The sequence below is a fragment of the Cordyceps fumosorosea genome (genome assembly GCF_001636725.1).
Source record: "Cordyceps fumosorosea ARSEF 2679 chromosome Unknown scaffold_5, whole genome shotgun sequence".
NCBI classification, from domain to species: Eukaryota; Fungi; Ascomycota; class Sordariomycetes; order Hypocreales; family Cordycipitaceae; genus Cordyceps; species Cordyceps fumosorosea.
In genome coordinates this window covers 887,487-910,570 of record NW_017387305.1, presented here as the reverse complement: position 1 = coordinate 910,570, position 23,084 = coordinate 887,487, and the positions used below count along the sequence as shown (strand labels likewise).

At 54.8% G+C, this 23,084-nt stretch overlaps 9 protein-coding genes across 9 annotated transcripts; 5 read left to right on the top strand and 4 right to left on the bottom strand.

The window, feature by feature from the left end:
• Positions 1-231: 231 nt before the first annotated feature.
• ISF_02990 (HET-C domain protein HetC) lies at positions 232-2,812 on the bottom strand (the record flags this gene model as incomplete). Its single annotated transcript, XM_018846596.1, has 4 exons — positions 232-1,051; positions 1,100-2,337; positions 2,394-2,554; positions 2,614-2,812. The coding sequence occupies 4 exons, from the start codon at positions 2,810-2,812 to the stop codon at positions 232-234; spliced, it is 2,418 nt and encodes an 805-aa protein (XP_018706324.1).
• Positions 2,813-4,040: 1,228 nt separating this feature from the next.
• ISF_02989 (fatty acid hydroxylase) lies at positions 4,041-5,203 on the top strand (the record flags this gene model as incomplete). Its single annotated transcript, XM_018846595.1, has 2 exons — positions 4,041-4,759; positions 4,813-5,203. 2 exons carry the CDS (start codon positions 4,041-4,043, stop codon positions 5,201-5,203), a joined length of 1,110 nt encoding a protein of 369 aa, XP_018706323.1.
• A 498-nt stretch (positions 5,204-5,701) lies between these two features.
• ISF_02988 (Splicing factor, CC1-like protein) lies at positions 5,702-7,519 on the top strand (the record flags this gene model as incomplete). The annotated part of the gene is made up of 4 exons (XM_018846594.1): positions 5,702-6,330; positions 6,381-6,689; positions 6,741-7,208; positions 7,261-7,519. The coding sequence occupies 4 exons, from the start codon at positions 5,702-5,704 to the stop codon at positions 7,517-7,519; spliced, it is 1,665 nt and encodes a 554-aa protein (XP_018706322.1).
• A 983-nt stretch (positions 7,520-8,502) lies between these two features.
• Positions 8,503-11,052, top strand: ISF_02987 (hypothetical protein; the record flags this gene model as incomplete). Its single annotated transcript, XM_018846593.1, has 4 exons — positions 8,503-8,700; positions 8,767-9,135; positions 9,183-10,503; positions 10,598-11,052. The coding sequence occupies 4 exons, from the start codon at positions 8,503-8,505 to the stop codon at positions 11,050-11,052; spliced, it is 2,343 nt and encodes a 780-aa protein (XP_018706321.1).
• A 623-nt stretch (positions 11,053-11,675) lies between these two features.
• Positions 11,676-12,713, bottom strand: ISF_02986 (von Willebrand factor, type A; the record flags this gene model as incomplete). The annotated part of the gene is made up of 2 exons (XM_018846592.1): positions 11,676-12,598; positions 12,656-12,713. The coding sequence occupies 2 exons, from the start codon at positions 12,711-12,713 to the stop codon at positions 11,676-11,678; spliced, it is 981 nt and encodes a 326-aa protein (XP_018706320.1).
• Positions 12,714-13,570: 857 nt separating this feature from the next.
• Positions 13,571-15,496, bottom strand: ISF_02985 (aminotransferase; the record flags this gene model as incomplete). The annotated part of the gene is made up of 7 exons (XM_018846591.1): positions 13,571-13,604; positions 13,663-13,893; positions 13,956-14,159; positions 14,210-14,222; positions 14,274-14,637; positions 14,694-15,169; positions 15,403-15,496. The coding sequence occupies 7 exons, from the start codon at positions 15,494-15,496 to the stop codon at positions 13,571-13,573; spliced, it is 1,416 nt and encodes a 471-aa protein (XP_018706319.1).
• Positions 15,497-17,386: 1,890 nt separating this feature from the next.
• Positions 17,387-17,731, top strand: ISF_02984 (hypothetical protein; the record flags this gene model as incomplete). Its single annotated transcript, XM_018846590.1, has 1 exon — positions 17,387-17,731. The coding sequence occupies one exon, from the start codon at positions 17,387-17,389 to the stop codon at positions 17,729-17,731; it is 345 nt and encodes a 114-aa protein (XP_018706318.1).
• Positions 17,732-18,661: 930 nt separating this feature from the next.
• On the bottom strand, positions 18,662-20,157 carry ISF_02983 (Regulatory protein cys-3; the record flags this gene model as incomplete). Its single annotated transcript, XM_018846589.1, has 2 exons — positions 18,662-19,194; positions 19,878-20,157. 2 exons carry the CDS (start codon positions 20,155-20,157, stop codon positions 18,662-18,664), a joined length of 813 nt encoding a protein of 270 aa, XP_018706317.1.
• Positions 20,158-21,830: 1,673 nt separating this feature from the next.
• On the top strand, positions 21,831-22,997 carry ISF_02982 (FAD-binding domain protein; the record flags this gene model as incomplete). Its single annotated transcript, XM_018846588.1, has 1 exon — positions 21,831-22,997. One exon carries the CDS (start codon positions 21,831-21,833, stop codon positions 22,995-22,997), a length of 1,167 nt encoding a protein of 388 aa, XP_018706316.1.
• Between the last annotated feature and the right edge of the window lie 87 nt (positions 22,998-23,084).

Genomic DNA, 23,084 nt, shown 5'->3' with positions numbered 1-23,084 from the left:
CACCATTATCATTACTAGAAACTTGGCATTTTAGATAGATTTCTTGTTTCCTAAATAAGCTTTGCAGTTTACAGAGCTGACCGTTAAATGAATGGCCTATGTCCCCTTGCAAGGATATCCTGCATGACTGCATCCCTCTCGTCTCCCAAACTCCATTCACCACCCACCGTTACGAAAAAAAAAAGACACTAGAATCCTTATCCTTAAATGAGCAACACTGTAGCACCCTGTCTAGTACCGAGACCCTTGTCCAGGATACTGATTCCACGAGTTGGGTGGGCCTTGACCCGGAGGAGGCTGCTGCCCGTATGGCGGGTACTGCTGCGATGAAGGACCGCCATAGCCAGGGCCGGGAGGGCCGCCAGGTCCAGGACCGTAACCGCCTCCGCCGTAGCCAGGGCCGCCGTACCCTTGGGGGGCGGGCGGCGACGGACCACCCCATTGACCTTGGGGAGGACCCTGGGGAGGACCTCCATATCCAGGCCCGCCACCATAGCCACCTTGCTGGGGAGGGGGAGGTCCCTGGCTATATCCAGAGAAGTATTGACCTGGATTCGGGGGCGGTTGGTTGTATCCCCCTGGAGGCCCGGATGTTGGCTGGCTGTAGTTGTATCCGTCCGATGGAGGCGGGCGACTTGTCGGTGGCGCAGGCGAGTGCGACATGTAGTTTTCACTGGCGTTTCCATCGCCTCCTTGAATCGAGGCCAAGTCTCGTGTCTGAATTTGGGACCAGAGCGAGCCGGCAACCTTGCCGTGGCCCGCGTGTGCTGAGTCTAAGCCGCCTCCACAAGAGTGAATATCGCGCTTGCCACTGCCTCCTTGCTGGTTCAGAATATGGTTCTTCCCGGCCTTGACAGATTCGGAAGACAAGAGCCGATCCAGTTCATGGCGACGAGGATGTTCGTCAGCCCACTTTCGAACAGTCTTGAACATGTCTCGCTGAATCTCGATACCTTCATCGCGAAGGGCAGGGTGGTGCAAGGCGCGAAGAATATCATTGGTGACTTCGTCGGTGGGCACACCAATATTGTCCCAGGCAAAGAGAATGCGACTAAGGCTGTCAATACAAATACTTGGCAAGGCGTGGCGAGAAACTTACGGAACAGAATACTGCAGACAGGTTGCAGCGACGCGACCAGCGCAAGAGTTGAGGATGTTGGTAAAATGATCCTTCGATAACATGGAGTGAGTAGGATCCGAGCAAAGAGGATTGTCCCAGGGCTCCAGCTGAGATTTGGAGCTAGCCGAGATAATGCCCGAAGAACCATCTTTGAGGACCTTGGACACTTGGTTGATAATGGGACGGATAAAGGGGGCGAGAAGTCCGAGGACAAACGCGGTCAGAGTTTCGCTGATGTGTTCGAGAAGCTTCTCAAGGCCAGGGATCTTGGCGATTCCTCGGCTGATTGTTTTGACAATTCTGTCCCTGAACTGAAGAATCGGGTAAATCTGTCTCGCAGTCTTGACAGGGTCAAAGTCGGGGCTCATACCCGGAACAATGTTGGTATTTCCTTCCGCTCTGGCTCGATCCATGCCTCGGTCCATGGACCGGTTCTGCTGATCTTGAGCGTCAGACATAGCCTGGAGCTCTCTGGCTTGAGCAGCGAAACTGTCTCCCTCGCCGGGGAGCTTAGAAACTAGTGAGATGAAATCATTTGGCGCAGAAACACCGAGAAAGCCGCGATCGGTTGAACCACCACCACCGCTTCGGGCAGATTCGGCGTTCTTCAAAGCAACGTCGACCTCGTCGACCTCGGACTGGGTGAAGTGATCATTGGCTTCTCCAATGACAGAGTGAAGGAAGTCAACACCCCCAAAAGTTCCAGTAATGATAGGATAAATTCTCTTGCCACGAACGTTGATCTCAGCTTGAGTGCCGCAGTGAGGGAACACGTTGTGGTGGCCCAGTTCTCGAAGAGCAAGCTCGCAATAGTTGCTGTGAGCACTGTAGTCTTCCAGACAGTGCAAGGCTTGACCAAGGCATCGTAGAGCTTCACAAAGGTTCTCTTCCTTTCCTTTGCCCTTGTCTCCATTGGTATAGATGCGACCAAAGTGAATGCAGCGAGCAATGCTGAATCGCAGATAGCCAGCACTGGTCGCCCAGTCGCCCTTTTCGTTCTTGATGTAATTCTTCATGCCAGTCTCCATATCAATTTCGGTTTCAACAGGTCTAACGGGTCCTCTTAGGCGTGGATCAAGCGTGCGAGCATCAACACCTTCGGCATACCCGAGGGGGTTGTCAATGTGCTCTTCGGGTCGGTAGCAGCCAAGGCGTTCGTCGGTGACTTCGAATTCATCGGTAGCATATCCGTGAGCCATGAAAGAAAGAACCCAAACCTATGAGAGCCTGTTAGACGTCTATTGCGCAGAAGAGAAGAGCGGGGTCAAAGTACAAGAATGCGAATGGTTGCGGCGTTGACACCTTTGAGACTGCCAACGTCGACGGCCTGCGAGTAGTCGCGGAGCCAGTTGCCAAAGTACACACGTTTCACATTCATTGAACTCCATTTCTTGCCGTGCAAAAACGCAAGACTCGTGAGCATGTCCTCAATATCTGGTCATCGTGTTAGCTTTTTGTTTTGCCGGCGGTTGCGCGTGCGGGGCTCAACAAACCTCCATGTCGCCAGTTGAACCCTTCTACCTGCGTCAATTTAGGAAACTGAACATTGAGAATTTGAGCAAGAACACGAACCTGCGCAATGGATGGGATGTTTCCCGCACCAAATGCGGCGACCTTGCCAGGGAGGTAGGCCAGACAAAGGACCGCCACGAGCAGGGTAAAGGTACCCCGCGAAAGCAGGAATGACGGCATGGTGGGGGGTCGCAAGTGAAGCAGAGTTGTATTTAGTTGTGCCCGAAGCCCGTTGGAGGAGCTATACCAAAAAATAAGCGGCAGTTAGTTATGTCTCAAGAAGATGGCTTGAATGAGAAAAGAGTGCGTTCACGGCCTCCTGCGATAGAAAAGCACGCGGCAACGAGTGCAGGTAGGTGGGGTTAAAAGAAGCTTTGTCTGAAGAAGCAAGTACCAAGAGGCTGGTGAGAGGGAGCCCATGCAGTCTAACCCCAGCTTGCGCCACCAGGCTCTCAGCTAGCTATGGCGCAGCACTGTGGCGCTTAGAGGCGACAAAAATAGATGTTGTCTACTCCGTGTGATCAATACGTTTGCACGAATACATAGGCTGAAGGAAGGATGCGAATTGCATGTGACGATTCGAAAGCGCCTGAGATTGTGGCACCTATGTACCTGTCTTTATCCTGAAGGTATCTCACCTCTCTTAGGCATTTTAGCTGAGATAGGTACCTGACAAGAGACAAATACATACAATGTTGCCACCCACTGTGAATGAAGAGTTTACCTAGCTACGAGATACATAGCTGTCCAATCTTCATATGCTTATTTTTCATTTTCTGGGCCAAGCCGCGCGTTCAGCATGGTCAACGGCTCGCCGGAAGCTCGGGACGATTTGGACGATGAACGCCCGACCAGAGTGGGAAAATGATGAGGTTAACAGATGCAAGTGCGACGACAGGCAGCTCCTTCAGCGGCTTTTCAGGGGCAGACCAATTAAAAAGTGCGCTGAAAGGCCGGCCCTTGCCTCTGAAAATCCGCGCCTGGAGTGGAGTCGGTCGCAACTGGCGTGACTGTCACCGCCAAAGCACACAAAGTAACGCCACTAACACAGTTCGGCATCCGCTAACACCGGCGCCGCCATCGAAAGTTAAGGGGCCTTGCCTTGTCTGGCCCGGGCTGCAGCTCCAGCAAGGCCTGGCCACTTATTACTCTCCGTATTTCCATCGTAATTTTTGGCTCCGTCATGCCCGATCCTAAAACCCTTCTTCTTCACTACTCTCTCGTCTGCGTCCATACGTTCTTTGATTTTCTTTTCCATGGCTGATACCTTGCACTAGACCTTCTCAACTTGTTTTGATAGCCTCTCTGGCAAATAGTGACAGCTCAGGCGCACCGTTGCCGCTGTCGCGACTCCCTCAAGGATACCCGACGCTCCCGATAGCATTCCCGATTACCCGATCTCTGCAAGATGCCATCCAGAACCCTCCCTACCTTTTCGCGAGCTGAAGTCGAATCGCATAGCTCTGCCGACTCCTGCTATGTTACAATCGGTAACAAGGTTTACGATGTGACTGACTTTGCCGACGATCACCCCGGTGGCAGCAGCCTTGTCTTCGAATACGCGGGAAAGGACATTGCCGACATTCTGAAGGACCCTACCTCCCATGAGCACTCCGAGGCTGCCTACGAAGTCTTGGACGATTCACTTGTCGGTTTCGTCACGGAGAAGAGTATCCCAAATGGCGATGCCAACGGGTCCGCCAACACCGATCAGAACGGCGCCTTTGTCCATCCTCGTACTGGCATGTCTTGCGCGGAAGACCTCAGCAAGGACACAGACATCGGCATGGATTATAAAAAACACAAGTTCTTGGATCTCAGCAAGCCGCTGTTCCTCCAAGTTTGGAATGGTGGCTTCTCCAAGGATTTCTATCTTGATCAGGTCCATCGCCCGCGCCACTACAGGGGTGGCGACTCGGCTCCCTTGTTTGGAAACTTTCTGGAGCCTCTCACCAAAACCCCGTGGTGGGTAGTTCCAACACTGTGGTTACCTTTTGTTGCTTTTGGGCTCTATAAATCAGCTGATGGCCTTCCGGTTATGCATGTTGCCGGCTATTGGGTGTTTGGCGTCTTCTTCTGGACCTTTATCGAATACTGCCTGCACCGTTTCCTCTTCCATCTTGATGGGTACGTATTAAAGCAATAGTTGCATTTTCGACCCCTTGCTAACAGAATTTTAGCTATCTCCCAGATAACCGCGTGTTCATCACCCTTCACTTTCTGCTCCACGGCATCCACCACTACTTGCCCATGGACAAGTACCGACTTGTCATGCCACCAACCCTCTTCGTCGTCCTTGCGACCCCCTTCTGGAGCCTGGCGCACGCCCTTTTCTCCTATAGCTGGTATGCTGCTACTGCTGTCTACTGCGGCGGTATCTTTGGCTACATTTGCTACGATCTTACCCACTACTTCTTGCACCACGAGAACCTTCCTTTGTGGTATAAGCAGCTCAAGAAGTACCACCTTCAGCACCACTTCTTGGACTACGAGCTGGGCTTCGGTGTCACCAGCAAGTTCTGGGACACGATTTTTGGGACCGAGTTGACTACATCCATCAAGACCAAGTGAACGACTTTGTGATTGCATGCATTACGAGGAGGCATGGAAGCGAGCGGAGTGAAAGGTGCAGCTGCTGGGCAGAATTGAAAACCTACGACATGACTGACTGTAAGAGCACTCAAAAGATGCGCATGAACGATTATTCTTCATTCGATAATTGTAACTTAGTTTATAACATTTTAATTGAACCATTGTCTCAAACTAGAAACAGAAACATGAAAAGCAGAAGAAGAAAGAGGCTTTAGAAGAAACTGAGCTGCAAGCGTGCGCCTCAGCCGCTGGCTGTCCTTTTCCTGTGGCTGCCTTGTCTGGCTGTAGAACACAATGCCACGTCTTCACGTGACCAGTTACCGACCCAAATTTCGCCGCCGCTCTTGTTGCCTGACCATCTCCCCAACCGTCATTAGTTATTCCTGGAATCAGTTTCAATCAGTTTCAAATCCCCCGAGCTCGTGACACTGTAAACTTGCCCCAAAGTCATTATAGCAGTTTCTCGAAATTTCAACCATGGCCAGCTTAGATGTGGAAGCCTTGCTCGACGCTACTGCGAAAAGTGCCGAGGAGGCCCAGGCCAGGCCATCTGCTGAAGATGCTCCCAGAAATGAGCGGCCGGACCGCAAAGACTCCGACCCAGACCGAGAGCGAGACCGTGATCGGGACCGTGACCGAGATCACGACCGCCGCCGCAGAGACCGCCGCGATGCTAGCCCAGGCAACAGAAGCAGACGAGAAACGCCAGATGGGGGTACGCCTCGCAGTGAAGCAGGCAGCCATCGAAGCCGACGCCGCAGCCGAAGTCGTGATGATGACCGACGCGCACGACGCAATCGAGACGGCGACTACTACCGCAACGGCAGAGGCGGCCGTTCGCGCTCACGCTCCCCGCGCCGTCACCGTCGGGATGATCGGGACAAGGATCGCCGCGATCGCCGTTATCGAAACCGCGATGATGACCCACGCGACAGGCGAGACGCTACGCCTGCCCTGAACGAGGACGAAAGGGACAGAAGAACAGTGTTTGTACAGCAACTTGCAGCCCGGCTGCGGAGTCGTGAGTTGAAAGCGTTCTTCGAGAAAGTTGGTCCTGTCACGGAAGCACAGATCGTAAAAGATCGCATCAGTGGGCGATCGAAGGGGTAAGACGTCTTGCCCAGCATCGTGTAACAACTGTACTAACAAATTATAGCGTCGGCTATGTCGAATTCAAGAACGAAGATTCTGTAGCCCTCGCCCTTCAGCTTACTGGACAGAAGCTACTAGGTATACCTGTCATTGTCCAAGTAACGGAAGCAGAGAAGAATCGTCAGGCCCGCAACACAGAAGCTGGCGGCGCCCACCCGAACCATGTTCCGTTCCATCGCCTTTATGTCGGAAACATTCACTTTAATGTCACCGAGCAAGATTTACAGGCCGTTTTCGACCCTTTCGGAGAGCTGGAATTTGTCCAGCTTCAAAAGGATGAGACCGGTCGTAGCCGTGGCTATGGCTTTGTACAGTACGTCACAGACTTATGACAGTGAGCTTGCTTTTACTAACATATAGTAAGGTTCCGTGATGCAGGCCAGGCTCGTGAGGCCTTGGAAAAGATGAACGGTTTTGATTTGGCCGGCCGTCCTATCCGAGTTGGCCTTGGCAACGATAAGTTTACCCCTGAGAGCACTGCCAACATGTTACAGAGATTTGCGGGCCAGAACGCCGCCAACCACCAGGGCTCGAACTTTTCAGGAGCCGGTGGTCGTGGAGGGCAAAACTCCAACTTTGATCGCGCCGGCGCGCGCGATAACGAAAAGACTGGCGGTGCCAGCGCCCTAGATGACACGGACGTCGGTGGGGTAAATTTTAATAACTATAGTCGCGATGCGTTGATGCGCAAGCTTGCTAGAACCGACGAGTCGAACAAGGGCGCGGACGAGAGGCCGGTTCTCAAACCTAGAACTGAGACGAAGCCGCTCCCCATGAACGTCAACACTGCAAGCCGCTGTGTTGTCCTTCACAACATGTTTGATCCCGATGAGTACGTTGTCCCCAATCCTGTCAAGACTGAACCCTGCTAACAGACGATATAGGGAGGAAGGCGATGACTGGGTCAAAGAGCTGGAGGACGACGTGCGCCAGGAAGCCGAGGAAAAGTACGGCCATGTGGTACACATTTCCGTGGATCCCAACTCCAAAGGAGACATCTACTTGAAATTCGACAAGGTTCAGGGCGGTGAAAACGCGATCCGCGGCCTGAACGGCAGATACTTTGGTGGGCGCATGATCGACGCGTCCCCTGTTGTAGACGCAGTCTACAGCAGTTTGTTCTCTCGCACCAGGGCTTTCTGAATGCTAATCATGAGCTCCTCGATATTCTTATTTCACTATAGGATCCGACAAGGAGAGGCCGCCGCCAACCTTGCTCCGTCTCAAGAGAGAGCCGAAGTTGTCCGCGTCCCAGGACTGGCAACCGGTACCCATGGCACCCTGGACGACTCAAAGGCCACCATATACGCCTTCTGGATTCGATCTCACATCAGCTCGAGCACACAGGTTTTACACTTGCCTCGCCCTTGTCTCCCGTACTGATTTGTATGTCCTAGGACAGCCAATTCAGGCTCCTGACCGGCAGGAGTCGCGATAGGCATTCCCTGGTAAAAAGTCGTTGAAAAATTGGATGCTATTTGCCTTGTATTTATAAGATGATTAATCTTTAGCAGAATTGTTGTCAAACCATGTGCTCTCCTGTTGTGTATGCCTTCGAAATGTGTAAGTAAATGATATGTTTCCTAAGACACGATGCCAACTTTACTATGCTACTTGTCTTTCGGCAGCAGTAAATCGTGTCGTTTGCAAGCTCCTGGTCTGAAACTGAGAGCCTGCTCAAAGAAGTACTCGGCCCGTTTGCCCTGGCGCCTGCTTGACAATTTTGATGCTCACATTCTCCTGTGATTTCCTCTCACCTGGCACAGGCCATTCACTCAGCCATGCAGTATCCTTATCTACCGGATGATGACTCGCTGCTCTTCTTACCACACGACGAAGCTTTCTGCCCCTTGATCGCCCGCTCTCTCGTCCCCCGCCTTTCACCCTCGCATGCCGTGAAGAATTGCACAGTCATCACGATCGCAAGTATTGCCCCATCCATCCTCATCAACCAACCCTTTGTGCTGCTCTTCTTTCTACGGACGTTTTTTTTTCTCATGCGAATCGATTTACGCTCAAAGATGAGAATTGGTGTTTGCTACACCCAGCCCGCGTAAAAAGAGCACGCGTGAACCTCGAGCCTTGAACTCCGTATCCGTCGTTCACCTAGCGAGTTCGTGCACACTATGAGCGAGGCCGAGTCGACCACCACTGGCTCAGAATACGAATTGCCAGTCGGCGGTGGCATGGTCAAGCCGGCCTCCCAAGTCGGTGACGATACCGAGAAGCCAGACTCTGCCAGCAACATGCTCTCCATGAACTTTTCGACGCCGCTCGCCGGTCCAGCGCGCACCGAAAAAATCAAGCAAATGTCCAAGAACCATGTGAGTCAGCCTATAAGAAACAGCCCGTCCCGATAAACCCTAGCGCTGACGTTTGAGCTTTCCCAGGCTGCGTTTGAAAAGTCTCGCGCGATGCAGCAGATCCTCGTCAAGATCCAGCAGTCGCTGCGCCGGATGCCGGGCGTGTCGTCGGCCGAGTCGTCCGAAATGGTGCTGCAGCTGCAGGAGGTCGGGCAGGTGATCAGCCGGGAGACGAGCGACCTGGTCAACGCGGTGATGAACCTGACGCTGGACCAGGAGGACACGGACAAGGCGGTGGCGCGGATGAGCATCGAGGCCAACATCGCCAAGGCCCGCATCGACAACCAGAGCAACACGATCCAGAAGCTGGAGGCTCAGATCAAGGAGATGGAGGGCAGAGCGGAACAGAGCCAATGTGGAAAGAGCCACGAAGACAACAAAGACGAGCTCATCAAGGTTAGTACATGGTGTTTCGAGCCCCTTTCTTGTAAGATGCTGACAAGGCTGGGGCAAAGGCCCTCAAGGATACCAACAGGCACTTGGAGGACCAGGTCAACGGGCGACGCGCCCTCTGGGTCATGAAGCACCCGGACGAGCAGTCGCTAGCCCGCGCCATCGAGACGATGCGCGACTCGGCGGACGGCTTCCCCGTCGCCCAGAACGCGCTCATCTCTCTCCGACAAAACATCACTCGGGTCAGCAGCTTCCATAACAACAACGTCAGTGATGTGCGTCAGGACTACGGCCGTCCTGGTGGCGGCGACGTGGACAGCGGTGGCATCACTTCGCCTGACTTTTACGCACGGCCCTCTGCGCAGCTTCCCCCCATCGGCGGCAGCCTTCGTGGCCCGGCACGTCCACCATCCGCGGCGCCGTACGTGGCTCGCCGAGGCAACCCAGCCTCCGCTTCTGCCTCCGCTTCTGCCTCCTCTTCTTGGGACCAACCTCCCGCTCCACCACCACCGCCGCGTGCTGGTGGTGGCGGAGAGCGGTTCGCCCTGTCGTCGTTTAGCCGCGCCGGTTCCCTGGGCCGCAGGACAGCGCCGGGCCAACAGGGCGGCGGCGGCGGCGGCGGCTCGCACTTTAGCCCCAACGCGACCGAGTTCTACCCGTGGAACCCTACTCCGTCCTCTAGCGACAACCACCCCGGGGGCGGCGGTGGTGGTGGGCGTCATGCGTCGATGCCGTCCTTTAGCAACGGTGCTGGTGCCGGTGGCGGTGCCGCTGCTGCAGGTCCCGGTCCCAACAACAACGGCAGCTCGCGCGACTACTATCCTCGCACCCCGACCGCTGCGTCTCGCGGCCGCTACGGTCGTCTGCAGGAAGCCCCGCCTCCGTCCGCCGGCGGCTCCGACACCCCCGGCGGCGGCGTCAGCCTGAACCCCAACAACAACAACAACAATAACAACAACGGCGTCCCGAGCAGCTGCCTCGTCCCCGCCGCGCCGACCATCGCGCCGCTGGTGCACATGAACGAGCGGACGGTGGCGGCGTGGCACGACGGCATCATGGACTTTTACGCCGTCATCCGGGCGTTCGTCGAGCGCCACACCAGCCAACCGGACCACGCGTCGTCGATGAAGATGAGCTCGACGGGGCTCTGGCCGATCCTGCTGGCGACGTACCACCCGCTGTCGCCGGCCGAGGCCGCGTCGTACCTCGAGTACCACCTGCGCAACGAAAACTCCAAGGCATGCCTGGTGACGCGCGTCATGATCGACTACATCGTCAACCGCGTGTGGACGCCCGCGGCCTGGAGCGGCGCGGACGACGAGTCGACGTACTCGCTGATGGAGCTGGAGCGGGACATGGAGAGGATGCTGGGTGAGTCTTGTTTTTTTTTTCTTTTTTTCTTTTTCTTCATTTGCCTTTCTCTCTTCTTCTTGTAGACCTGGACTTGTTGACCTGTTTCCGCCAGGCCAACCCTCTGCGTTTCGCCAGCCCCTGCTCGACAGGCAGGCGGCCATCATCGACGGCATCCTCGCGCACGAGCACGACTCGTCCTTCCACAAGTGCAAGGTGGACGAGGTGGCCGGCACGCTGCTCGCGAACCTGCAGCCGCTGCTCAACCGGCTGGCCAACCCGGCCGACGCCTGCCGCGACATGGCACAGGTGGCCGAGCACGCGTGGGCGCTGTCGTCGCGCATCCTCACCTCCCGCCTCACGTTCGACTTTCGCTTCCCCGAGATCGGCAGCCGCTTCTCCAGCCAGTCCATGCTGCCCATCTGGCCGCGCATGGATCCGTACGAGCTGCAGGCCAAGCACTGGCGCGTCGCCCTCGTCACCACGCCCGTCATCACGTGTCGCAACGACACAGGCACCAATATCTCGGCGCACTCGGTCTCCCTGGCCGACGTGTTTTGTATGCATTGATCAGTGAGGTTGGCTGCTTTAGAGTGGGCCTCGTGTTTTGTCTTCTCCTCCTGGCGGCCCTGGCCGAGGTGCAGAGAGAGGTGCGAAGCCACACGGCCCTGTGTTACTGCAAGCAAGTCTGCTTTTCTTTACAGGACTTTATCTTCCTTCTCCCTGTCCTTCCCCTTTATTACGTTTTTTATGGATTTTGAAGCAAAACGGCCTTCGGTTATGAAACGTGCTCTTTTTCTTTGGGCAGACGTCGCATCGGTTACGCAGCTATTTTTAGGAAAAGTGACTTCCTTGGAGATGATTGGAGAGAAGGATTCGGTTCTTTGCTGAGACTATGATTGATTTCTTTATAAAACAGTGAAGAACACTGCAAGATGGGAAAGGACGGATTATGACACAGACAGTTTTCTTCTATGGAGTACAAAAATGGTCGAGGACGACCTCGCAATGCACAAGGGACAAGAGTAAATACAACATGCTTTATCAAGAAACTAACGATTGTCACTCACTCTATCCAATCAGATAAGTGAAAATTAGATGTAAATTCGACACAAGATGCCCAAATTATCCATCCCATCACCATTCCCGACATCCCGCTACAATGTAGCAACCACTCAGTACCTGACATTCAATCATCTTCTAGCCTGGTTCCCCGCCATGGGCTTCCGGTCCAGCCTCTTATTGACAGCACCTAGCACGACCTTCAAGACACCGTCTGCCGTCAGGGTGCCCACGCCGTTGTCCCATGTCACGGCGTCGACAATGTCTCTTCCGGCCTCCTCCACCAGGCCATCATCTAATTGGGCCAGCGCTTCGCGCGCCTTCGCATCCGTGCCGACCTGGAAGAACTGGACGCCGAGCTGCGACGCCGGCGCGTGCAGCCGCGTCAGCTCCCTTGCGACGTTCATCAGCACGCCGGTCGGGTCGTCCGAGGGCCGGCCGTCGGTGATGACGATGACGTTGAGCGGTTTGACTTTGCTAAAACCTTGGCTGCTGGTTGCCGCAGCCCGCACCTTTTCCATGTACGGAGACAGGATATCATCGAGGCGCTCGCCCGTCGGCGTCCAGCCACTTGGGTAACCGATACCTTGAAAGATGCTCATTACTTGTTTGGCGCTGCACACATTGGAGTATCCGCCCTGATGGGTGCCAAAAGACCGTGAGGGGCTCCTGTGGTTGAGAAAGTAAATGTCTATGCCGTCCTTGTCGTACTTGGTGCAGATGGGCGCTACGGCACACAGCAAGCTTTTGACTTCATCCCAACGGCTGGCCTGTGCCCCGGGGCGGCTTGGGTGGGCCATTGAGCCTGAGTCGTCGATGAGAAAGACGGTGTCGAACTTGGCGAGGAAGGCGTGCTCGTCGTCGTCGCCAGAGACAGGCGTGTAAGCGGGAGACGCCACCGGCATGATGGCGGGCATAGCGGGAATAGCTGGCATGCTGACGGACGTCATCGGCACCTCGACGGGCGGCGTTCGCGTGTAGGCAGGGGGCGGCGCTGAATTCTCGACGGGAGGGGGATCGCTGGCGGAAGGGCCATTGCTTCTGAAGGAAGAAGCTTTTGATGAATGTTAGTGGATAATACTAGATGGAATATCAACATCTTTCTACTTACCACGTCTCCGCGCCGCATTACAGAAAGCTGTCAACGATCCGCTCTTCTTTTCGCTCATCTTTTCAGCTATACTGGTGGTGTGTGAGGGCTGGTGTTTGTCAAGTTGAAGTTGAACGAGGTAGATTGTTGACTGCAGACGGCAAAGATGTTGAAGAAGCTCCGGGTTTGATGTTCTGATGAGTGTGGGTTGAAGAAAACTCGACATGGATGTATGGAAGAAGTGCACTTTATATCCCTTCTACAAACAAGACATGCGGGAAGCTGCTGCCACTTTGACCTCATGTGTAACTCAACGCCACGAACTCTTGACACGCACAGCCTCCCTCTACGCGCCGGACTCACCTCAAGACAAGAAGCCGCTACAGTTACACTGACAACAAGCTACACCTACCCCCCTTTCAGTATCAACATGATTAATATGATGATGATGGCATTTCTGTTTTTCTTGGTTGAATGCCTCGTCGTTGTGTTGTGTGACTGACCGGATGCGCCACATGACACAGCGCATGCACAGCCACCAAGGCACCTGGGGCGAAGGCTGCATCGCCCCAGATCTCTCGGTGTGCCTTGCGGCCGAAGTGGAATTTTTTTTAAGTTTCGCTCTGGCTTGGCACGGATGATGCATTCCTGTGAGATGCTACAGTCTGCCATTATTTCCGCCTGGGTAGTCTAGTAGGGCAGAGGGGGTTCTTGACTGGGTCGGGCGGCTAGGCGGTGTTTGTGAGGCTGAGCTATGATGTCTGTTAGCGGGCGACGAGGTTTCCAATGTTGAGACAATTGCAGCTTCATATACTAAAATATGACGGCGTAAATACAGTCAATCATACTCAAACATGTGCTCATTTGTCCATAAAACTCATCACAGGCGGTCGGTCCTCCATCCCCCCTCACACGCCATCTAGTCTAAGTCGAAGCCTAAGCCTGCTTCTCCGCGGCCTGCTTCCTGAACCTACAGGTTACGTTAGTACTTGCGGTAGCAGCGGTGGCATGAAGAGTGTGAGACATACTTGGTGACGACCTTTTCAATCCTGTCCAGACCCTTGGTCAGGACGTCCATTCTTGGGCCGTACGAGAATCGCACGAAGTGGTGGCAGGGCGAGTCAAACAAATCACGACGGCGTGAAGGGTTCAGGTCAAAGAAGATACCAGGTACAACAATGACCTTTTCCTCCAAGCAGGCCTGGAAGAAGTTGAGACCGTCAGAGATGGCCTCGGGGAGACCCTCCAGGTTCAGCCAGCTGTGTAGTGTAAAGTTAGTATGAGATCCAGTATCCCCCGTCGACCTAAGTGAAGAACATACAGATAAAAGGTAGAGTCGGGAACGTATTTGATGACAAACCCCATTTCGCGGAGGCGCTTGACGACAAAGTCACGCTTGTCGCGGAAGTGACGCTGCAGGTGCACCATCTCCTGCTGGACAAGGTTAGGGTCAAGGAACTGCAGAGCAGCCTCTTGGAATGCGTGGTTGGCACCGCCATCAAGGTAGCTACCGCAAGAGCCAATGCTACAAATGGTTAGTATCACGAAGTCTCTGTAGATGACGGGTTTACCAACGCGCTAATGTATTCTATCGTCATATGTCAGCACATGCTCAGTCGGCCTTTGAGGTTTTACATACCCTTGGGACCAAGGATCCACGCGATTCTCCAACCAGGAAGTCGGAATCGCTTGGTAAGGCCATCAATAATCAGGACATCGTCCTCGTCGACATCCTCGACGTTCTCAGCAGCAGAGATGGTGGTTCCGTCGCAGTTGCTGGTGTAGTTGTAGCCGGAGTAAAACTCGTCGCTGATAAAGGTGGCACGGCCACGGCAAATATCCTGGATCTCGGCAAGCTCGGGGTTCGCGACGACACGACCGGTAGGGTTTCGAGGGTTGGATGTAAGGATGACGGATGTACCGCGAGAGATTTCCTCGGCAATCTTATTCGGGTGAATATGGTAGCCATCGTCCTCGGAGAGAGGAACGGGAATGGCAGCAAACTAATATTGTCAGTGTGATCTTCATGGCCAGGATAAATAGATGAGGCTCGGCATACGTTCTTGAACAAGCTCAGCATTTCATTGTAAGCCGTGTAGTCGGGCAAGAAAAATGACAGGTACGAGGTGCCAAGGACGGCGGCGATACGGATCAGACCAGCACGGCCACCGGGGACAATGGCGACATTCTCCCAAGTGTACTGGCTCTCCTTGCCCTTGCGGTGGGACTCGTTGTAGAGTTTGGCGACAGCCTCGCGGAGAGGCTTAATACCGGCTGTGGGGCCATACTCGCGAGCAGCCATGGAGATGTCGATAGTGTTGGGGCGGGGGAAGCAGCCGGCAATGTCATCTTCGACTTCGGGGGCGCCCTGGCCGAGATTGGCCCATTCCTCGGGGTGCTCCATGAAGCCATACTCGCAAGCGCGCTCAGTGCACCAAACGACACCGGTGGAGGCGCGGCTGGCGTCGAGACCAGCATGGGGCATGTGGCCTTCGTGGGCATTACGGAATTGGCGGTGGACTTTGGATTGAACCTCTGTATTAGGACAATATTAGCATCATTCCGCCGACTTTCTGTACATGACTGGGCTGCATTGGGAGACATTGGTGGCTGCCTCGCCCTGCGTCGCATTGGTGGCGTTGTCTGCGCAGTTGCTTTGGCGGGGTAGCTTGTTGGACGAAGGCCGATTTGACGTGGTGGGCTGGGCAGCAACGTCGGGCGTCGCAATGCGCGGAAACAAAAACACCTTGTAGAAAAGATTGACGTACCGTTAGAACCGGGCTCAGCGTTGGAGAAACGTCTGGCCATGGGCTTGGGAGCGCCGGTGTGACGGTTGAAGGAGAACTTGCGGCCGCTAAACATAGTGACGGCGATGGTGGTGGTGGCGGTGGTGTGCGTTTGGAGCGTTTCGCGATGCGGCGTCACTGTTGGGGTGACGGGAGACAAGGTCAGAAGTAAGATGGCGTTAAGAGAGCCACGGAAGTAATGATGAAGAAGCAAAGTACGACGTAGAAATAGAGGAGGAGACAGAGGTTTATTGACGGGAGGACGCGGGGAATCGAGTCATGGAAAAAAAGAAGCGCTCGCTGGTGAGGGCCCAGGGTGGCTCGATGTAAGATGGGGGAGGGCGGTCTAGTTATTTTATTTATTCATGTAGTTTTTTTTAGGCGGGCTTTGCTAATGTGAGCCCCTCCAAAGCATCAAACGCGAGCCGTTGCCAGCTGCCAGCTTCTAACCGCCAGCTGCCAACCAGTGATGATGGACCTCGTCTGCACAATGCGCTGTTTTTGTCATATCCATGGCACAGCGCAAACATCAGCTAGCCTTCTTCTCACACGTATACGCACGCACGTCTAAACTGACCATCCAATTATCTGCCATAGCACACTCTGTATACGTACTCCGTATCACACACAAAACCGCTCGGAAATTCGGCACCCACCAATGCTGGGGTCGGACGTGTTGGACGGCCAGGGTCCGTTGACACGGGACAGGCAGGATGGCCCGGACCAAAAGCAACCGGGTGAGCATGCACAACGCCACATTCTGGTCCAAAACTAATGACTAGCGAAATGGTCCGAACCTAGAGCTGAAAGACACAAATAGCGACAAACAACCCATCGCCATCGGGGACTCAAGGACGGGAATTGGCTTCGTTCGGTGACAAAACCGGCTCACTGTTTCCCTCTCACCTACCCTAGCTGTCTGCCTAGCTGCATGACAAGTGGTGATCGCCATCCGCGGGCCGGTCCCTCGAAGCTGGGGTGCATCCATGGCGAATCCGGACCCTACGGTAACCCTCTCGGTCTCATTAAAAGGGGCTGAGGCTATATAACAGACCTTTTGGAGACGATTTCGGGCCAATCCGGAAATTGATCACGATGCTATTGCTTGAGGCATTAAAAGCTCCGACCCGAGCGCGCAAGCAAAGGACAGTACCAATGCTGGTTGTCTGGTACACCGAAAGCTCGAAACGGGGAGCTCCATCCGACCTTTGTTTTGTTCACATTGCGGCCTCCTATGACGCCAAGGGCTGGCCATAGCTCTGTACAAAAGAAACACGGCGAGCCTTGTCTTATATGAGTCGTCATTATGCTTCAGGAAAAAAGCCACGACGTTACACACAGACAGACTTGCGCCCCTCACATATATCCCGAAGCTCTGCAGAAGCACTGCAGGTCACCCCCAGCTTGCTCCACTGCAAGTCTCACTGGTGGCATCGCATCGGATGAATGACAACGTGGCTGGTCCAAGAGAGTTGCACAAAACAGCCAGACAAAGACGGAAACAGTCTCTTACAAGTGAGACGATGTACCAATTAACACCCCTTGAGCCTTGGGCTTTCTTATATCATCCTGCAACGCAGAAGTAGAATGGCTCTTCGAGGTTGCACAACAACAGCCTGTCTCGGACCCTGGCTGCCGGGGGCGCATCGGGGCAGCTAACCCAACCCACCAATTGCAGCTAAGAATCGCCAAGCCCATGGAAAAAAACTGCTCCATTTCTGCCAGCCTCAAATGTTGTGATGTTGGTACATCACTGCCACAGGCAACACAACACACGCACGGCAGAACAGCACGCACGGCAGTAGACCACTTCTCAATCTGCAGCTCTGGCCAAGTCCAAACATCATCGCACTGCCCAATGCCCTGCGCCATCTTTGTAGCTCTCGCCCGGCACTCCCTACAGCGCTGTGCCACCCCGTCTGCCGTCCGCCCCCGCCCCTTTGTCCCTCCCTCTCGCCGCTTCACCATGTCTACCGCAACACAGTACTCGTCGTCGTCATCCAGGGACAGCACCAACGAGGGCGACGACGCCGCCACCGCGAAAAGCCAACAGGGCCTGCCCGCACCGGGCGAGGGCACCCCGATCACGCTCGACGTCAGCGGCGGGGGCTCCACGGTCAAGCTCTCCGACCTGGGCCCGCTCGTCGTCAACGTCGACGGCACCGTGGCGCGCATCGCCAACTGGAAGGAGATGACGGAGGCGGAGCGCGAGACGACGGTGCGCATGGTCGGGCGGCGCAACAAGCAGCGCCTGGACGCGCTCAAGCAGCGCAAGGAGGAGGAGGAGGGCACGGGCGGCGGCGCGCAATGATTTGTGAGTGCATGCCGGGATGGGAAGAGATATCTATCCAAAACGGACAGACGGATAGGAGTGGGCGCGAATGGAAACCGTGAGGATTGAAACAACCCTTTAATGATGCATTGTATACTAGAATAGCGGCTGATATTTGGCTTCATTACCGGGCGGCGGTTTTGATAATTCCATGATTGCAAGAACAAACATGTAAAATGAGAATTTTAGATGTAGCTTACCAGTTGTCATTTTATCAGTTTCATGTTGATAAAGACAATATGATAATACACGTGTTTGTACAAAGGCATTATTATGTGTACCTCGTATGGGCATGCATGTATATTTTGTTGTAGACAATTACGGTCTCTTTGCTTCACCATGTTGAAAAAAAAAAACCATGAATGTAGCCCACCACATGAGCTGTGTATCAAGGTTGAATAATGAAAGTAACTAAAAATTGATGCCTTGTATTCTTTCTCCTCACTTGCATCTAATTCACCTCTCAACAACCTTCCACAGAAGTCCGAGGACAGATAAACGTATATATATCGCGTATATATGAAAAAGTAGGCAATCAAATCATAAGACATATTTCATCTAGACACGTTCCACAACTGCCAACCAGAGTCTATCGTCATAGTTGTCCCACAGTTTGTTCAAGCCAGACCGCCCGCTGCTCAGTCTACTCCATTGTCGCGTACCCATGACCGCCCCATGCCCAGCTCATGCACCGATGAGACCAAAGCTCCGTCCTTCCGGAGACATAAATCAAACATCCTTCCCATATATAAAAGAAATAAAGAAAAAAGATAGCGAGAAACCAGAAGGATCCACCGAGAAGGAAAACAACGCCAGCTTTCGTCCTTGTAGCAAAGGTTCAAAGCATTCTAACTTTTCTGCAACGTCCGGTGTGCAGAGGCAGGCAAGCCACTACACGGATAGGCGAAGCTACCGCTCCTCCTTTGCGGAGGTGGCCGTACTTGACCCCGTAGACTTGTTGAGCTTGCTGCCGGCCTGCTTTGTGAACTCCTTCCAGAGAGCAGAAATGTCCTCGTTACCCTCATTCTTCTCAACGAGCAAGTTCTTCAGCCACTTGTTCTCCGTCTCAAGTTGCGAGACCTTGTTCTCAAGGTCCGTCACCTTGGACTGCATCTCCTTAGCAGACTTCTCGAGGGCCTGTTCGCGCTGCTTCTTCTTGATGCGGAAGCGGGCGCTGGCGGCGGTGTTGCGGCGGCGCTTGTCCTCCTCAGCAGCAACGCGCGAGGCCTCTTCGAAGTTTATGGCTTGCGTCTGGGGGGCAATGGGCTCGGCCTTGTGCTTGACCTCGGCCGTCCGGGCGGGAGCGCCGTGGTACTGCGGGTTCTGGTGAGGCATCTGGGCGCCATGGTTGGGCTGCAGAGGCTGGAAGTTGTGGTTGGCGTCGGCAAAGGTGTTCATCTGGGGCGCATAGGTGTTGTTGAACTCGTTGAAGGCAAACTCGTCTATTAGTGGAGGCGGCCGTGTTAGTCAACTGCGATCTGTGGTGTATAGCATTGTGCCGCCGCAGAGGCAAGCACCGCAATTGCGAGTAGAGAGAAGACGGGAGATGTTTGCAAAGGGAAAAAAAGCAGTAGATAGCAGACAGGTCGGGGGCCGAAGAAAAGGCTATAGCAAGATGACAACCTTATCAACGGCCCTCGATCTGCGTTCATCGCACCGAGGCCGTGCGGCCCAGGCCAGATTGGGTGGTGTTGACTGAGGGGCCCCGGCATCACGAGATATTGCACCATCGGTCCCGCCATTTGTAAGCCCCAGACTCCCTGTTCTTTGCCCCACTTGCAGCGCAGGAGACGCTCTTGACAGGCTGGTAGGAACAGCTGGCTGTTCCTAACGGCGCGCCGGAGTGCCATGTCGCAATTTGCAAAGAGGCGGGGATATTGTGCCAGAGGCACAGATGCAGGCGTGGTGTAGGCTGATTTGCAAGTGGAGGGGTGAAGCTGAAGCTGAACCAGTCCAGTCACCCAGTTTGCAACCAGGTTTCTGAGGCGCTAACAGTGGTGACGAGCCAGGCCCAAATTGGGCAGTAGATATGGCGTAACCATGATTGAACAGGGCAAGAAAGGTAAAAAGCATAGAGATGCAAATCAAAATGACAAAAACAGACGTAAAAGTGAAAGATACATACTGGAAATAAAGTCCAAGTTGGGCATATCGCCCATGACAGACGGAGCAGCGCTCACATCGTCGGATGAGGGTGTGGTATGGGCAACCTCCTTGACGGGCTGGGCCTGGAAATCGGTGTTTTGGCCCGTCTCAAAGTCGAAGAACTCGGTGTTTGTGAAGAGAGTAAGGTCACTCTCCATGTTGAAGTTCTCGTCGACGGAGCTTTCTTGGGGAGAAATGGTGTTGAGGTCGCGAAGGTAATGGGACACGTTAGGTCCGTGCCGACCGTTGTAGTTGGACATTTTGGTCGTGATGGTGGTTTGCGTCTGGATTGGTAATTTTTGACGATTTTCTCGGATGATTATTGATGGATTGTCGTCGGGGATGGGAGACGTCAAATCAGGCCTGTCAATGACTGTCTCAAGTTCTGTAGGGTCGCACGGTTACTGGTCGCGCAAGGCCGGGTCGGATTTATCGGTCGCAATCGTGTTGCAAGAACAGAAAATCCGTGATAAAAATCGACGAGATGGAATCCGTGGCGGAGAGGTCGTCAGATGCCGTGTTTGTTGGATTGTGATGGTGGAAGAGAAAGCGTTCGTGGGTGCTTGCGGAGAGAGTCAACGCGGGGCGTGGTGGTGGATTAACTTTAGTATGTCGGCAGGGGATGCTGTGTGTCTTGGTGGTGCGGATTTTTTTTCGCTCGCCGAGGGGCTCCGATACCGTTCTACATAGGCTGGGGGGTGGTACCAAGTGAGTATTGCCGAGGATTCCAGGCGGCCGCAGCGCCCTATCCGCCGCGAACAGCACGAGGACAGCTTGGGTTGGGTGGGCCCTGCAGCGGGTATTGTGGTAACGTAGCGATGTCACTTTTTTTCATTGTGTTTTGGCGGACCGAGACAATGTGGTGCGGTACTTCTACGCCCTACCAACGCGCAAATGGGTACACGGAATGCCTGCTTAGAAATCACCAGCTTGCTTTGCAGATGGGGCTACGTACTAAATATGGGCGTAGCCTTAAATTGCACCAATAGCGGGATGTGGCTATCTTATCTTAGCCAATCAGAGGAGCCCTCCGCCACTTGCATGACCTTATCTTGGCCCCCACTGCGCCTTCCTTCCATACCAGCCTGCCAACCTTCTTGTCCACCTGTTCTTGTTCTGCCTGCTGCAGCCAAACCGAAACCCACAGTCACACATGTTGCTTGATGATGGAGTCCAATAATAGGGGTCGGAGATTCACACAACGGCTTCAACCTTGTCCTGGCCAAGACATCACATCCCCATGTTTAACATGCATCCACCGTTGAATGGTTGGCTGCGCGCTTGGTCACCCATGCATTCGGAGCAGAGGACGTGTCGAGCAGTTCTCTAGCCTCTCCACGAATGTATACCTCGCGAGATAGATCAAGCACCTTGCCCTGTTCCTCAGTGTTTGAGGGAAGCAGTGTGGGTACACTCACAACTTGGCGGTCTCCATCCTGGCTCGCAGGAAACTTGTAGCTGAGTTCGGACTGAGAGGCCCCATGGCTGCTGTCAATTTCGGAGTCGCGAGTACCTCATTGTCGACTCTACCATGACGATACGCAGAACGCATTCGTAGGTAGATAGCCGAGAAATCAAGGAAACAAGAAGCATATCTGTCAAGTTTCTGACATTGGCTTTGTAATCTACGGAAATGCCTCCAGATCGACGCGTAGTACAAAGCTACAGCTCTCAACGCACTAATAAAAGCATGCTGCTGGCTGACAATTGTAGCTGCCCTCCCGCGCGGCTGCTTACAATTAAGCTTCACCCACCAAGGCCACCCATCGGTGCTCGCTCTCCGCGCCGGATCCGGGTCACGAAAAGTTGTCCGAGTTGGTTGATAAATCAATCTCCAGCTTCTAATATAAATTCCCAAGCCGTAGATTTCATTTTTTACTTCTAGTTCACAACAACATAGCAAACAAGTCACGCAACACACACTGAACTCACCATGGCGAAGCCAATTCTCATATCGGGCGGTGGCCTCTCGTCCCTGCTCCTCGGCCAATCTCTGCTACGCTCCAGAATCCCTTTTCAAATATTCGAGCGGGACTCCTCGTTCGTCTTCCGCGCGCAAGGGTACCGCCTCCGGCTGTCCGTCGAGGGCCTCGACGCCGTGGAGTCCGTTCTCAGCCCCGAGCTTTGGGATCTCTTCTGGAGCAAGAGCGGCAAGACGGGCGGCGCCGGGCTCTCCATCCTCGACGCCGTCACCGGCGAGTCCATCGACGAGACGCTCACCGTCGGCAGCGGGCTTTCCTCGCGCGGCGGCAAGGTGGTTGGCATGGCGCGCGGCGACATGCGACAGATCTTCGCTAAGGGCCTGGAGAGCCACATCCAGTGGAACAAGAGAGTCGCGGGCTACGAGCTGACCTCCGGCGGCGTTCGCGCCGTCTTCCAGGATGGGAGCAAGTCAGACGAGGGCGCGCTGCTCGTCGCCGGCGACGGCATCTACTCCAAGGTGGCGCAGCAGGTGTCCGGCGGGCGGCTCAAGACGTACGACACGGGCGCGCGCGGCATCCACGGGCAGGCGCCGACAACGTCGTTCCGGGGCCTCGGCGAGGGCGTCTTCTCGCTGCGCGGGCCGGACGGCGTCAGCATCATCACCAACGTGCGGCCTGGCGAGCTGGACGACCCGAGCCTCGTGTTCGGGTGGACCATGACCGGCCGCCCGGGGACGATCCGCGCGCCCAACGACGACTACAGCATCGTCGGGCCCGTGGCGGCGTCCATCGCCAAGGACCTGACGCAGGGCTGGCACCCGCGGTTCCGCGCGCTGGTGGACGGCATGCGCGAGGAGGAGGCGGCTTTCTGGAAGATTACGTGTTCGAGCCCGTCGGGCGTGCCGCAGTGGCCGAACGAGCCGAGGGTGACGGTGATAGGGGACGCGGCGCACAGCATGACTCCGGCGGGCGGGCTGGGCGCCAACACGGCGCTGAGGGACTCGGCGCTGCTGGGTCGCTTGATTGGCGAGGCAGGGGGTTTTGCGGAGGGCCTCACGGCGGCGTACGAGAAGGAGATGCGCGTCTACGGGAGCGAGGCGGTGGGCCAGAGCTACGGGCTGGCCAGCAAGCAGTTTGGCATTCACATTGAGGAGGGCAGGACAAAGCTGGCGTGGTAGCTTCGCTGTGAGAAATTCATGACTTGTACGGCCTGATTTTTTTTCCCTTTTTGCAGCGATACTCCGTGGCGCTGCGCGATATTCGTA